Here is a 14,998-nt window from a genome sequence, read left to right as displayed (position 1 = left end):
CAGGGGCCCGCCATCTTCTCTGTCTGCTGGCTTTCTGAATAAAGTCGTTGTTCCTCACCGCAACTCCTCTCTCGATTATTGGCCTGTCGTGCGACGAGCAGTACGAGCTAGGACTTGCTAAGAAATTTTGGCGAGCCTGTGCCCCTGCTCTGTGCCCCTTGGGGCTCGTGGCCAGCCGGCCCCAGTTGGGGAATTTTCAGGTAAGGCCCTAGCAGCTGCCAGGACCCCTTGTCCTGAGGATCTGCCCTACAGATTCCCTGAAGCAGCATCGGCTGCCCCAGCGCTTGGCAGCTGGGGCAAAGGGATGGACCTTTGGGAGCCGACGGGCTCGGTACAGCAGGGTAAGTCGCTCTGGTGTGTGTGTACAGCCGGGAGCTTCGCTTCCTCTCCGTTTGGGGCTTCTCTTCCGGAATAAGCCAATTTGTTTTGTATTGGGCTGGGGTACCCTGTTAGAGGAAAGAGCTGTTGGATATGTACCTGATTTGTGAACTGGTTCGTTGGTTTCTTTGGATGCTAGCACTTGTTTCTGTTTTGTTTGTCTTGAAAAAGGGGGAATGTTTCAGCTATCCCCAAAGAAGGTCCTCTGAGGCGCATTTTGGGTAAGGGGTCTGATTACAGCTATGAACCCATGGGTGAGAGGAAGATGATATCTTATTCTAACAGTGTGTGGCCACAGTACCTGTTAGGATCTCTACAGGGGGTTTAGAAAGGGTTATCTTGGGACCTTGTGCACTGGACCACCAGGCAGCTCCCTGCTACACCTTTTGAAATTGCCAGTTGTTGAATATTCTGTTCCATTAGAATTCCCTTTTCTCTTTGCTTTTTAGTTTGTGAAGTTCCTTTTGATATATCTTCAAGCTAACCGATTCTTTCCTTGGCTATGTTCAGTCTACTGATGGGCCACTGAGAAGCATTATTCACTTGTGTTAATGTGTTTTTCATTTATACCATTTCCTTTGGGTTCTTTCTTAGAGTGTACACGTCTCTGCTTACATCACCTGTATGTCCCTGCATAGTGTCCACTTTTTCCATTAGAGCCCTTAGCATATAATCATAGCTATTTAAAGTTCCTAGTCTGATAATTTCAAAAATCTCTTCCATATCTGAGTCTGGTTCTGTTGCTTGCTTTGTCTCCGTCTCAGAGGGAGGAATATTAAACTAATGGGGCTTACTGGTGTATTGAATTGCATGGGAGGCATTGTCAAATGAGTGATAAAACTTATTAAATTGTAGCACATGGGTAAACATTAATATACATATTCTAGAAACTATATGGAACTCTTAACATTCTGGTATATCCTGATAAATGATATCAGTCATAATTTCAGTAAGTATCTTAAATTGTTCGTCACAGAAGTAATCAAGTTTTTCTTCAATTGCATTGTAATCCCAGTTGGTTGATGCCAAAGCAAAAAAGCATCCTTTTAATGGTTAGATGATCAACTGCTATCTATGGTTTTACAGTGGCTTTTGAATGACTCTATAGCTATTTTGTGAAAAAGCAGGGAAGAATGATGAAATCCTTCACGTGTAAGCATTTGTACTACAGTAAGTCTCCTATATACAAACGAGTTCCGTTCTGAGAGCGTGTTCCTAAATCCAATTTGTTCGTAAGTCCAAAGTTAGCCTCGGTACCCAACTAACACAATTGGCTATATATAGTACTGTACTGTAATAGGCTTATAATACTTTTCACACAAATAACGCATAAAAAACAAACACAAAAGTAAAACATTTTTAATATTACAATACAGTACCTTGAAAAGTACAGTAGTACAGTACAACAGCTGGCATCCAGGGGCTGGCATCGAGTGAACAGGCAAGAAGAGTTACTGACTGGAGGAGGGAGGGGAGGTGGGAGATGGTAGAGCCGAAGGATCGTCAGCAATAGGAGATGGAGGGCAAGCTGCAATTTCACTCACTCACATCCCAGGCTTGAAATAAAGATACTGTACTACTGTACTCTATACAGTACTGTACAGTAAAGTACACAAAAGCACAACCACTTGGAAAGGATGCACGCACCTGACAATGTACGCCAGACACGTGAACCAAGTTACGTGATTGGACTTGTGAACGCACGTTTGCATCTTTGAAAGCTGGCAACTTGAAGGCTTGTACATAGGGGACTAACTGTATTATCAGGGAAAATAAGAAAAGGAAGGGCGTGAGAGCGAGGATGTGCTGCTTCAAACCTTAACTTCTCTGGCTGAGCTGGCTGTCCCAGCTGCTCTGGCGATTATGCCAATAATTGCCACCACTTTCCGTTCCTATCCAGACCCTATTCCTGACACTGGGGCTTAGAACTTCCCCTCCTTATAGGAGTCAATTAGAATATCCTGTGTTAGTGTCTGGGGCACACGGACCTGGTCTGGTATCGCCATCTAAGACCCGACAGGGCACCCAGTTTGGGCCAGGAGCCACTTCCGGGAAGGGGCCATTTCCCTTATGCCATTATCTCGTAGGGGGCCTAAATGCAAATGAACAGCCGGCTGGGTTTCTCAGACTTGTTCAGTTGGAAAGATGGCAACCCTCCTTACAGGGCGCATCCCCTACCCCTGGCAGTGCCCACAGCTGAACCCACTGGGGACCCCAGTGAGGGAAGAAGGCCCTTATGAGAGCACTACTCATTAGTGTGTCTTGGCGGGGCTTTGAAAAGGGAAACCAAAGCAAAAGAGTTTGAACAATATTCAAGAGATACAGCAAAACAAATGAAGATCTCTCTTAATTTTTGGAAAGGATTTATCAGACCTACAGATGTCATACTAATGCAGATCCCGAGGCCCCTGAAAATATTAGAATGGTAAATCTGACCTTTTGGGGCACAGCGCCTCAGATATCAGGAGAAAGTTGCAAAAATTAGATGGTGCATTTGGAACGAATCCTTCCCAGTTGGTAGATGTTGCTTTTAAAGTATTCAACAGGGAACAACAACAGAAGAAAGAAGATGCAAAACGAAAGGCCACTTTTTTGGCAGTGTCATTGGATTCCCGGAAGGTGAGTAACTTGAAGAGACGTGAGCCCGCATTGGGGAGGGAACAACGTGCTTACTGTGAGGATGAGAGACACTGGAAACAGATTGGCCTCGGCTAGAACAGAAGAAGAACAACGAAAGACAAGGGCCTCTCGTATGGTACAGAGGAATATTGAAGAGGCTCGGGGGCTCCTTGGACTTGAGGCACCTCATTCCCCACAGGAACCTTGGGTAAAACTGACCATGAGGAATGAGCTGAGTAACTTTCTGAGAGACCTCACCCTGATGTTTTTCACCAGAATAGCTTGATGTCAGAGTCCCACCAGAATGCTTTAAGCCTACAGATGGAGCTCATGAAAATCCAACAAAAGGAGACAGAGCTCTTTCCCCCAGGGTCTTAAAAATAACCCAGAGACTGCTGTCAGACCTCCCCAGATGGGGACTCAACACAGGAAACTGCCCCGCCCAGGACTGAAAAATAGACTTTCCTCAAATTCCTTGAACTGCAAGAAATGTCAGATAACCTGCTAGTGTTTGTGTGGACACTTTTTCAGGATGGGTGGAAGCATATCCCATGGACAGAAAATCTCTGAAGTGGTTAAAGCCCTTCTTAGGGAAATTATCCCCTGATTTGGATGAAGGCATTAAAGCTACATTCATCCTGGAGACCACAATCAACAGGAAAAAACAAGAAAATGAATCATACATTAAAAAGGAGTGTCACTAAACATATCAAGAGATATTTAACTTGGGATAAGTCCTTGCCAGTTGCCCTGCTATGGATCAGTGGCTCCCAGAAGCAGGCTTAAATTAAGCCCTTTTAGAATATTGTATGGCAGGCCATTGCAGGTGTGTACCCAGGCAGGAGAATCTATAAATGCTAAAGACCTAGTGGTGGCCAATCACATTAAAACTTTGGGCGCTATTTGTTCGTGAGTTTACCTTCAACAGGTCTGTGCATCCAACCAAAGTAGACAGGAATTCCATGTCCATTGACCATTGGAGAAGGGGCAACCAATTTGCTTGTCTCCAAACAAATAGCACAGGGATTTAGTATATGTATTGGGAACCAAAACCCCAAGTTCAATTATGAATCAGACAACAAAGTGCTAAGAGGTTTCATCGGGTTCAAATAGTTGTGGATAAAAAGGAATGATTAAAGAGTCTAAGGAATATTCCTCACCTCTTTTCAGCAGAATGGTCTTCATTCCTTTTCCAACAAGACTGTGGAATGGACATTGACAGTGGGGGATGGTAACAGGGAAGAACTTTTTGTATTCTATTACAAGTTAATCACGAAAGGGATGTTGCTTATAAGCTTAAATTATACATAATGGTCTGTTTCTGGGAACCCTGCTTCCCAGGTAATGAGCATTAAGCTAAAATACCTTTGGCTCACAGGGAACATCCTGAGCTGGCCCACCTGTGAATGACTGCAGGGAGGAAGAAATTAACACATCCCCTCCAGAGGCTGATGGGAACGAGGAAGTGTTTGACTTTATTCCCTCCCCTTTTAGTCTAAGAGGAGCCTGAATTCTAACTCAGGCTAGATGGTTCTCTGGGGCATGAGCCCGCCATCTTCTCGGTCTGCTGGCTTTTTGAATAAAGTCACTGTTCCTTGTCCCAACAACTTGTCTTTGGATTATTGGCCTGTCGTGTGGAGAGCAGTATGAACTTATAGACCCTGTAACAAGTTCACACATCTCTCCAGTTTTCAGGGTGGCAATTTGCCCATTGACTTCAGTTCTCTGATGGATCTAAGAAGAGTTGTTGATTTTTCAATTTGTTCCGCTTTCTTTTCTTTGTAAGGATAAAAGTCTTGACTGCCAAATTCTTTACATGTTACACCAGAACAACTGGTAAAATAGATTCTTTGAGAATATCTTCTGTAGACTACCATATTGTTTTTGAATACAGTTCTATTTTTATCCTTTCTCTTTGCGTTGTTTCTTTTTCTTGCCTTATTGCACTGATTTAAAATCTCCAGTACAACGTTGTATAGATGTTGTGAGAAAGGACAGCCTTGAATTGTTGCCAGTCTTACAGAGAAAGCATTCAGTCTCAAGTAAGTATGATATTTGATGCAGGTTTTTCATAGATATCCTCTGTCACGTTGAAGAAGTTCCCTTCTTTTCTTGGTTTGCCGAGAGTTTTTATCAATTGATGTTAAACTTTTGTCAAATGCTTCTTCTGTATCTATTGACATTATCACAGGGCTTTTCTTCTTTAGTCTTTGATATGATAAGTTATGTTATTTTACTTTCAAATGATTCAACCTTGCTTTCTAACCCTAACCCCACATGGTCATTATTAGTTTCCTAGGACTGCCATAGGGAAGTACCACAAAATGGGTGACTTAGAACAACAGAAATTTATCGTCTCACATTTCTTGAGGATAGAAGTCTGAAATCAAGGTGTCAGAAGGCCATGCTCCATGTGAAACCTGTAGGGGAGGATCATTCTTTCCTCTTCCAGCTTCTCGTAGCTCCACACATTCCTTGGCCTGTGCCAGCAAAATTCCATTCTCTACCTCCATCTTCACATGACATTCTCCCTGTCTCTTCCCATTATCTTCCCTCTATTTGTGTGTCTGTCTCTGAGTCCAAATTTCCCCCTTTTATAAGGACACTAGTCATATTGGATAAGGGTTCATCCTAATGACATCATCTTAATTTGGTTAAATCTGCAAAGAACTTATGCTATGATCTTAAATGTTTGTGTCCCCCCCCTTCATATGTTGAAATCCAAACCCCCAAAGGTGATGGTATTAGTAGGTGGGCCTTTGGAAGGTACTTCAGCATGAAGGTGGAGCCCTCATCGATGGGATTATTGCCTCATAAGACGGTCCAGAGAGATCTACAGCCCCTCTTCCAGGTGAGGACACAGAAGGCTCCAGTAATGAACCAGGTGGATGGTCCTCACCAAAACATGACCATGCTGGTGCCTTGATCTTGAACTTCTCAGCTTCCAAAACTGTGAGAAACAGATTTCTGTTGTTTATAAGCTACCCCGTCTATGGTATTTTGTTATAGCAGCCCAAACAGAATAAGACAACTTATTTCCAAATACAGTCAGTCACATTGAGGTACTGGGAGTTAGGATATCAATATATTTTATTTTGGTGGGGAAACACAATTCAACCTATAAAAGTCATGATGTACAATCATTTCATATATTGGTAGATTTAAAATATTTTGCTAAAGATTTTTGTATCCATATTTATAAAATATTTTGTACCGTTTTTGTCTTGTAATGACTTTGTCTGCTTTTGGTATCACTATAATGTGGCTTCATATAATATTTTGGGAAATGTTCCTGCTTCCCTTCTTTCTTTTCTTTGGCTGATTTTAAGATTTTCTCTTTGACTTTGGTTCTCTGTATTTACTACACATCTAAGTGTAATTTTGTTTTTATGTATCTTACTAAGATTTACTGGTTTTCTTGCCTTTGTGGAAGTGTCATAGCCATTGATTCTTCACGTGTTGCCTCTGGTCCATTTTTTTCCCCTCTCCCTCTGGGACTCCAATTAAAGTTATGTTAGATCCTTTCACTTTACTTACTTGATCTTCTAAGTTCTTTTATGTATATTCCATTTTTTTTCTTCCACATGCTGTATTTTGGGTGATTTCTCTGATCTATATTTCATTTTATTTTCATTTTCAGCAGCATCCTATCTTTTTCCAAATTTGTCTTAATTTTTAAGTTTGACCATGACTTCCCCTATCTCTAGATATTTTATTTGATTCTTTTTCATACTTGCTGGGTTATTTTTCATAGTTTCTCTTCATATAGGTAGGTTAAAGCTTGTGGTTTTTTTTGGTACATAGTTAAGTATGGTTATTTTCTTTCTAAAGAAATCTGTATCTTCTAATTCAAGCATCTATATCTTCTAATTCAAGCATTGGAAATCTTCAGTGGGTAGTTTCCACTGTCTTTGTAATGTTTCTTACTTATGATGCTTTGCTTCTTCTTCTGGCGGTATATTACTTCTTTCCCTAGATAAATTCGTGGGGATTCTTTGAGGCCTTGGATGAAGGTGCTTTTCTTCTGAGTGGTTTCCTATTTGCTTCTATATGTCACTTATAGCACTACCAATTCTGAAATTTTTTTTCATTATCCCACCTCTGCCATGTTTTGTTTTTTTGTATTAAAAACAATGAATTGTAGTTGATAATGTTTTAGGTGTACAGCAAAGTGACTCATATATATTCTTTTTCAGATTCTTGAATATAGTTGCCTATGCTTTACAGTAGGTCTGAACCATTTTAAACTGACAAAGTTTGAGTTTTCTTGGACAACTCTGGTGATGCCAGTTTAGGTTATTCTGCTATAGAGCCAAGCCATCAGAGATCATAGCCTTCCAGGATGGGTTCTTTCTCATGGCCTTCCAGGATGGGTTCTTTCTCTATCTCTCTCTTCCTCTCTTTCCTTCCCTGCCTCTCTCCCTTCTTCTCTTTTTCTTTCCCTCTTTCCTCCTTCTCTCTCCTTCCTCAGGAGAATGCCAGGGCACCTTTTCCTGAAGCCCTAGGGGAGGGGTGAGGGGAGAATGGAGGAGGTTTCTTTCTAGCTCACCCTGACCCCAAGATGAATCTGTGTGACCATGGGGTTCTATCAGATTCCCCACCTTGGGCAGGACCTGAGACTTGACATATATACCCCCTGTTTCTCTGTATTTAACTTTAGTAGGAATTGGCAAATTTCATCAGAGGGAAAGTGCTTTTTGAATTTTTAACCTATTTTTCTTAATTTTTTTTTTTTTGCCTTGATTGAATTTTTGCCTGATCATAGCTCTTATCTTGACTATTCAATGCATTTAAATAGCTTTTTTAAATTTTATTTATTTATTTATGGCTGTGTTGGGTCTTCATTTCTGTGCGAGGGCTTTCTCCAGTTGCAGCAAGCGGGGGCCACTCTTCATCGCGGTGCGCGGGCCTCTCACTATCGCAGCCTCTCTTGTTGTGGAGCACAGGCTCCAGACGCGCAGGCTCAGCAATTGTGGCTCAAGGGCCCAGTTGCCCCGCGGCATGTGGGATCTTCCCGGACCAGGGCTCGAACCCGTGTCCCCTGCATTGGCAGGCAGATTCCCAACCACTGCGCCACCAGGGAAGCCCGAAAAGGGGGTATAAGTGAACTCTGAGTGATCTTATATACTGTTGCTTTTAGAACTACCATTTGAACTTCAGAATAACTTGTGATTGTGAGTGGGAGGCAACAGTTTTTCAATTAACTTTTTATTAATGGAAAAAAGACATTGATTTTTATTCTGTTAGTTTGCTTAAGGAAGCCCTTGATCTTACACTTGACTATTTGCATGTCTGTTGCTATCTTCTTTGCAAACTTGAAAATGGAAAACAGGTTTAGAATTTGTTAAATATATCATCTTTGTAAAAATAATACAGAAAATTAATTTATTTTACCTTCCTCACTTTCCAAATACCACCTTTATCCTCACTGCTAATCATAGTAATAGTTTGGTACCTACCAGATTTTTAAAAATTCAATTATAGACTTCTGTTTCTGGGAAGATGGAGTAGACATTCTTTTACCTCTTTTTCCTGCTAAGTACAAGTAAAGACTTTGGGCATTATATAGAAAACAAACATAAGAAGACTTTGAAAGACGGAGAGAAGAAGGCAGATGGCAGGACCTTGGAACCCAGGGAACAGTGTGGTGGTGAGTTCCCTGAGTTTTTCTTTCGCCTCGTTTATCTCAGGCTTGGAACTGAAGAAACTGGAAATGCAGAAAGACCAATGGACACAGACAGAAGAAATGCCCCCCAGAGCCTTTTTCTCTAGTCAGAGGACCAGGAAGTGGGCAGCCTAATAAGACAGAAAACTTTCAGACAGCGGCCACTCTACTCCAGCCAGACAGCGTAGCCGAGGTGTGGCCCCATGCACACCCACACCAGCAAAGGTAACCTGCGCAGCCTAGACTTGCACCTTTACCAGGCTGTGATGAGGCCTCCTGCCCCCCCGCAAAGGTGGTGTCAGAGAAGGCCGAGGAGGGAGCCAGGGCCTTCATTCAGTAGTAAGGGCGGTAACGAGGCCCTCCCCTCTTTCACAGTGTCCGTGGAGACCGTGTGGACAGCAGTAACCGAAGCATTTCAACCCCTTCAAGCCCGGGAGGTGTTTCTGGAGGCTTCCAAAACAGGGCAGCCGGAACTCTCAGTCTTGCCCAGCTATTAGAGAACCCTCACCCCTTGGCCCTCCACAGAGGCCAAGTTTGCAACTTGTACACTTATCCCCCATCACGCAGTAACAAGACAGCAACCTTGTCCCCTGTCAGAGAGGTGCCAGAGGAAGCCATCTAAGGTTTAAATGATACCCAGCGTCTCACAACATAATACCCAAGCTGTCCGGATCTCAGTCAAAAGTTATTCACCATACCCCAAACCAGGAGGATCTCAAACTCAATGAAAAAAGACAACCACTGATGCCAACACCAAAATAAGAGAAATATAAGCGTTATCTGACAGAGACGCTAAAGGATGCTTTAGAAAAAAGCTTCCATGAGCAATCAGAAACATGCCTGAAACAAAACTGTTGGCAAAGAAACAGAAGATATAAAGATCCAAATGGAGACTTTAGAACTTAAAAATATAGTAACTAAAAAACCCCCCAAAAACCAGTGAACCAAATGAAAAAAGCTCAAGGGATGGGCTCAACAGCAGAATAGAAGGGCCAGAGGAAAGAATCCATGAATTTAAAGATACACAATAGGAACTACCCAATTTAAACAAGAAAGTAGACTGGAAAAAAAAAAAAAAATTAAGAGAGCCTCAGGGGCCTGTGGGAATATAACCAAAGAGCTGACACTCATGTCATCAGAGAGGAGTCAAAACTGTACAGAAAAAAACCCAAACCAACAATCCAATTAGAAAATGGGCAAAAGAGACCTTTCACAGAGGAGGATATAAAAATGGCAAATGAGTACATGAAAACATTTTCTACATAATTAGCTATTAGGGAAATGTAAATTAAAATCACAGTGAGGTATCACTACACATCTATCAGAATGGCCAGAATTAAAAATACTTACAACATCAAATGCTGGTGAGGATGTGTGGAGACTGAATCACTCATACATTGTGGGTGGGAATATAAAATTGTACAGCCACTTGGAAAACATTTTGGCAGTTTGGTATAACTATTATGCAACTATCATATGACCTAGCAATTATACTCCTGGGCATTTATCCCAGAGAAATGAAAACATATATTCACACAAAAACATTTATACAAGTGTTTATAGCAGTTTTATTAACAATAGCCAGATCTAGCAGTACATCATTAGTACTTATTTTTGTTTGTTGATCTTATATCCAGCCACCTATTAAACTCTTACACATTTTTATGATTTTTAAGTCAAGTGTATAGGATTTGGGAGGCAGTAGATCCTTTCTTTAAAAGTTGGGTGGTTTTTGGTCTTTCCTTCCTAATAGTAGTAATATCTCATTTCTTTTTTTCCCCCATCTCGTCTCTGGAAACTCCAGAGCAATTGAAAATAAATTTGGTGATAGAACCTAATCTCATCTTTTTCCTGACTAACTAACATGGAAGTACTTCTAATATTTCAAAGTTAAGTATGATAGTTGTTCTTGATTTTCATAGATACCTTTTGCCAAATTTGGAATGTTTTCTTATATGTGAAGCTTACTAAGAATTTTTTTTTCCTGGAATGCATGTTAAATCTTTTACTAATTTTTTTCAGCATCTATTGATGTGGTAAATGCTTTTTCTTCTTTAATTCATTAATGTATCACTCTTGAGCATCTATTTTTGAGTTTGCTGGTAATACATATTTTCCTCTTCTGGGAAATATGTATTCATGCTGGTTGTTCATTTTTCTACTGGGATATTTCTATTTTCTTACTGATTTACAGGATTTCTTCATGCACTTTTAATACCTATTCTTCTGTCAGTTGTATGTGTTGCAAATGTCTTCTCCCAGTTGGTAACTTGCTTTCAGACTTTAAGGTATCTTTTGATGAACAGAAGTTCATCCCAAGCTGTTTCAATGTAGATCTCTTGAGTGTCAGAACTTTTAAGACCTTGTATTCATGCCTGAGAATATTTGTACTAAACTTTCACATTTATTTGGTATTTGGAAAGATGTAGCATTCTAGAGTTAAAGATCTTTTAATTAAATACTTACAAAATACACAAAGAGGATTTTATTTTTATTGTTAGACTGATGACAATTGGATTCCTAATTCCCTTGAAGATCTGCCTTTTCTCTCTGCAAGGTTGAGATTATTTTATTGGAATGAAGCATTTTCTCGATGAGTGATTCTCAAAGTGTGATCCCTGGGCCAGCAGCATCTCCATCCTCTTGGAGTTGTTAGAAATGCACATTGTTGTGCCCTACCCCAGACCCGCTGAGTAAAACAACTTAGGAGGGTGCAGCCCTGCAATCTGTGTTTTAACAAGACCTCCAGGTGAATCTGATGCACACAAGTTTGGAATCATTGTTCTAGATCCTTGCTACTCAAAGTGTGATTCCCTGTTCAGTATCATCAGCTACAGGCTCAAATATATCAAATATTAGATGGTGTTTGATTATGGTGATTATCATTTCACAAACGGTATTTCACATAAAGGTGATGAAAACTTAACTTTCGTACCTCTTTTGTCCTTACTGAAATTATTTGCAAAATGCTAGTATGGCAAAACCTTCTAGCAAAGTTTATGTTAATGTACATAATGTACATTGTTTAATGTACATTATTTATTATCTGGTAAGTACAATACATTTTCAGACACTGACTTTCATAATGTTCTTTTATTAACTATTGGAGACATTGAACTTTGCCATGAAAATCCTGTTGTCATTTTTCCTTTGATTTTATTTTGTAGGCTTTGTTAGAAACAGCTAAAATGCAAACAGAAAAGCAATTGTCAAGCCTATCTGGAAAAATAGAATGTGACCTAATGACCTAATTGTCATTTCAGTAGCTTTACTGGAACCTTGTACCTAAATGGTAAAAGGTATCATATTTTCCTTCTCAAACATTTTTTTGTCCACTTAATTTTCCCTGACAATAACTTTTATAGTCACCCTAGGTATAAGAGATGTTTTACTCTCTAAAATTTTTGATCCATATATCTTGGGAATGGTGAGAAATGGATGACAAAGCAATTTTTTTCTATGCTCTTTTAGAAATAGATACTTTCTTTGAAGACACATTTGTTTTTATTGCTATTTGTCCAAATAGTTGAACTTGACAAAGGAAATACATATATATGTATATATATACAAATATACGTACGTATGTATGTGTGGTGAAAGCCTAGGTTCGTTTTACATTGTGAAAAGAAGAACTTCTTTGGTAGTTTATAAATACTCTTTTATTTTTAGCCCTGTTCTAGTTGGGCCTGACCAGGTCTTGCTAAGAGGTACACAGCTTAAGAATACGGAGTGGATCCTTGGCATAGTTGTTTACACTGGATTTGAAACCAAATTCATGCAGGTAAATAATCTATGATGACAAATAGTATTGCTAAAAATGACAAGAGTTTTTTTTTTTTTTAGGAACCCTAGGATTTTGAGGTAATGGATCTGCTGTGTGAATATGTTTTCTATGAACTAGAGAATGAGGCTCTAGGAACCGAGGTGGAAAAACCACGCTCATGTAACCATGGTCACACTTTCAGTCCGTTAGTGATTTGGCCAAAGACATACCCTATTTTTTAACTGTTGTAATTTTTGACCTCCTCTCACCGTCAGAATGCTTTCCACTATAATCCACTGGTTTTGTTTGTTGTCCTTTTTGGTGTGTGGTCGCACGCTATTGCGCAGAACGCAGTCGAGTCACCCCCTCAGGAGATCCAAAGTTGAGAACGTGACCAATGTGCAGATCCTCGTGGTGTCCCTGCTGCTCTTGGTCATGTCCTTGGTGAGCTGTGTGGGAGCCATATTCTGGAATGACGGATACGGCAGAGCAGACATCTGGTACATCGGGAAGAAGGGTAAGTGCCAGAGCATGGCAGGAAGCCGCCATTTTGGGAAATTGTGCTGCTTTTATTTTAAAATTTTTGTTTATTTTTTGGTTGCGTTGGATCTTCATTGTTGCATGCGGGTTTTCTCTAGTTGGGGTGAGGGGGGGCTACTCTTCGTTGCAGTGCGTGGGCTTCTCATTGCAGTGGCTTCTCTTGTTGGGGAGCATGGGCTCCGGTAGTTGTGGCACGCAGGCTCAGTAGTTGTGGCTCACAGGCTCTAGAGCGCAAGCTCAGTAGTTGTGGTGCATGGGCTTAGTTGCTCCACGGCATGTGGGATCTTCCCGGACCAGGGCTCGAACCCCTGTCCCCTGCATTGGCAGGCGGATTCTTAACCACTGCGCCACCAGGGAAGTCTGCGTGCTGCTTTTAAAAGTGACTTTAAAGACTTACCATGTTTTGATTTAAAAGGGGAGGCTCTTGTTCTAACTGGTGTGTGGTGGTTTTGCTTTGTTTGTTTTCAGAAACTGAGGGTTAGTGAGTTTTAGAAATAGAACATTCCCAAAAAATCTTAAGAAGGTAAAGATTGTCCTGCCAGTTTCATGTAATCCTGGCATTCTGGAATAAAGCAGAGGAGAAGTCAGGGCAGAGGCATGAGACTGAGTCAGGTGGACGAGGGCCATGCCTCTGCATCTGGCACTCAGTCACCAGAAGAGCTTGGGCGAGGTTTTCACTTCTCTGAGCTTTGCTTTCCTCACTCAGAAGAGGGGATGATAGCTGCCTCCTTGAGTGAGTGCGATGAGTGGTGCCAGGGAAATGAGGACAAGGATCACTGAGGGCATCCAGCGGCCAAAGTGTCCTTCTGTCAGTAAGATGCTTAAAGGTAAACTGGGATTGGGCATTCGAAGTTCAGCATTTTTGTTTGTCTTCCCGTATTTTCAGAGTAAACCATCGTACATCTTTCTGCCTTTTCTAATCTGTCACCTGAGGATTCTCTATTGCTCTAACTTCCCTTGAGAGGATCTGTTTGAGAGCATTTTAGGAATAAAAGGAAGGTATAGACTTTATAAATGTTTGGATCACACACCAAGGATTCATTCTTATGCAGTCCGAGTTTCTAGATGTTACTTGTCCAGTTTTGATTTTAGGCTTCTAGATTTTAGATGAGTTTTAAAAAATAATCTCAATTTAAATTTGCTTGTTTAATTTTCTCTAGCCCAAGAGTGTGTATATTATCCTATTTTGAAACAGACATAAAAGCTTACAAAAGTCACTGATATTTTGATCTCTTTAAAATGCATCAAGTTCTGCATATCATACAAATGACCTTTTCTTCCCTTCTTGATGAGACTTCTTGAAAGAAGAGACAGCCCACAGTGTTTCCATTCTCTCACCTCCTGGTCATTCTTTTTGATGTTGTTGTTATCGCTCTTATTTTTTTTTATTTGAATTTTATTTTATTTTTTTTACACAGAAAGTTCTTATTTGTTATCTATTTTATACATATTAGTGTATACATGTCAATCTCAGTCTCCCAAGTCATCCCCCCCCCTTCCCCCCTTGGTGTCCATACGTTTATTCTCTACATCTGTGTCCCTATTTCTGCCTTGGAAACTGGTTCATCTATACCATTTTTCTAGATTCCACATATATGCGTTAATATACGATACTTGTTTTTCTCTTTCTGACTTACTTCACTCTGTATGACAATCTCTAGGTCCATCCACGTCTCTACAAATGACCCAATTTTGTTCCTTCTTATGGCTGAGTAATATTCCATTGTATATATGTACCACATCTTCTTTATCCATTCGTCTGTCGATGGACGTTTAGGTTGCTTCCATGACCTGGCTATTGTAAATAATGCTGCAGTGAACATTGGGGTGCATGTGTCTTTTTGAATTATGGTTTTCTCTGGGTACATGCCCAGTAGTGGGGTTGCTGGGCCATATGGTAACTCCTGGTCATTCTTGAGCCCATTTCAGTCTGCTGTCTACTTCAACCACTCTACTGAAATTGTTGCTCAAGATTAGGAATAAATTCCTGATTACCAAACCCAGTGGTCATTTTTTTTTTTTTTTGAAATAAA

General features: G+C 40.6%; 1 protein-coding gene across 3 annotated transcripts in view; it reads left to right on the top strand.

The window, feature by feature from the left end:
• The window catches only part of LOC137752235 (phospholipid-transporting ATPase IB-like), a 74,795-nt gene that overhangs the window by 23,657 nt on the left and 36,140 nt on the right, over positions 1-14,998 (top strand). For all 3 annotated transcript variants that reach the window (XR_011071099.1, XR_011071098.1, XM_068527000.1), the window contains exons 3-4: positions 12,332-12,443; positions 12,773-12,942. Coding sequence is in view for 1 of the 3 variants with exons in the window: in XM_068527000.1 (XP_068383101.1) it covers positions 12,861-12,942 (82 nt within the window). In the remaining 2 variants the exon portion in view is untranslated. The remainder of the gene's footprint in view (positions 1-12,331; positions 12,444-12,772; positions 12,943-14,998) is intronic.

The sequence above is a fragment of the Eschrichtius robustus genome, chromosome 18 (assembly GCF_028021215.1).
Source record: "Eschrichtius robustus isolate mEscRob2 chromosome 18, mEscRob2.pri, whole genome shotgun sequence".
NCBI lineage: Eukaryota > Metazoa > Chordata > Mammalia > Artiodactyla > Eschrichtiidae > Eschrichtius > Eschrichtius robustus.
Note: the sequence above shows the minus strand (reverse complement) of the source record. Positions and strands in the feature narration are given on the sequence as shown.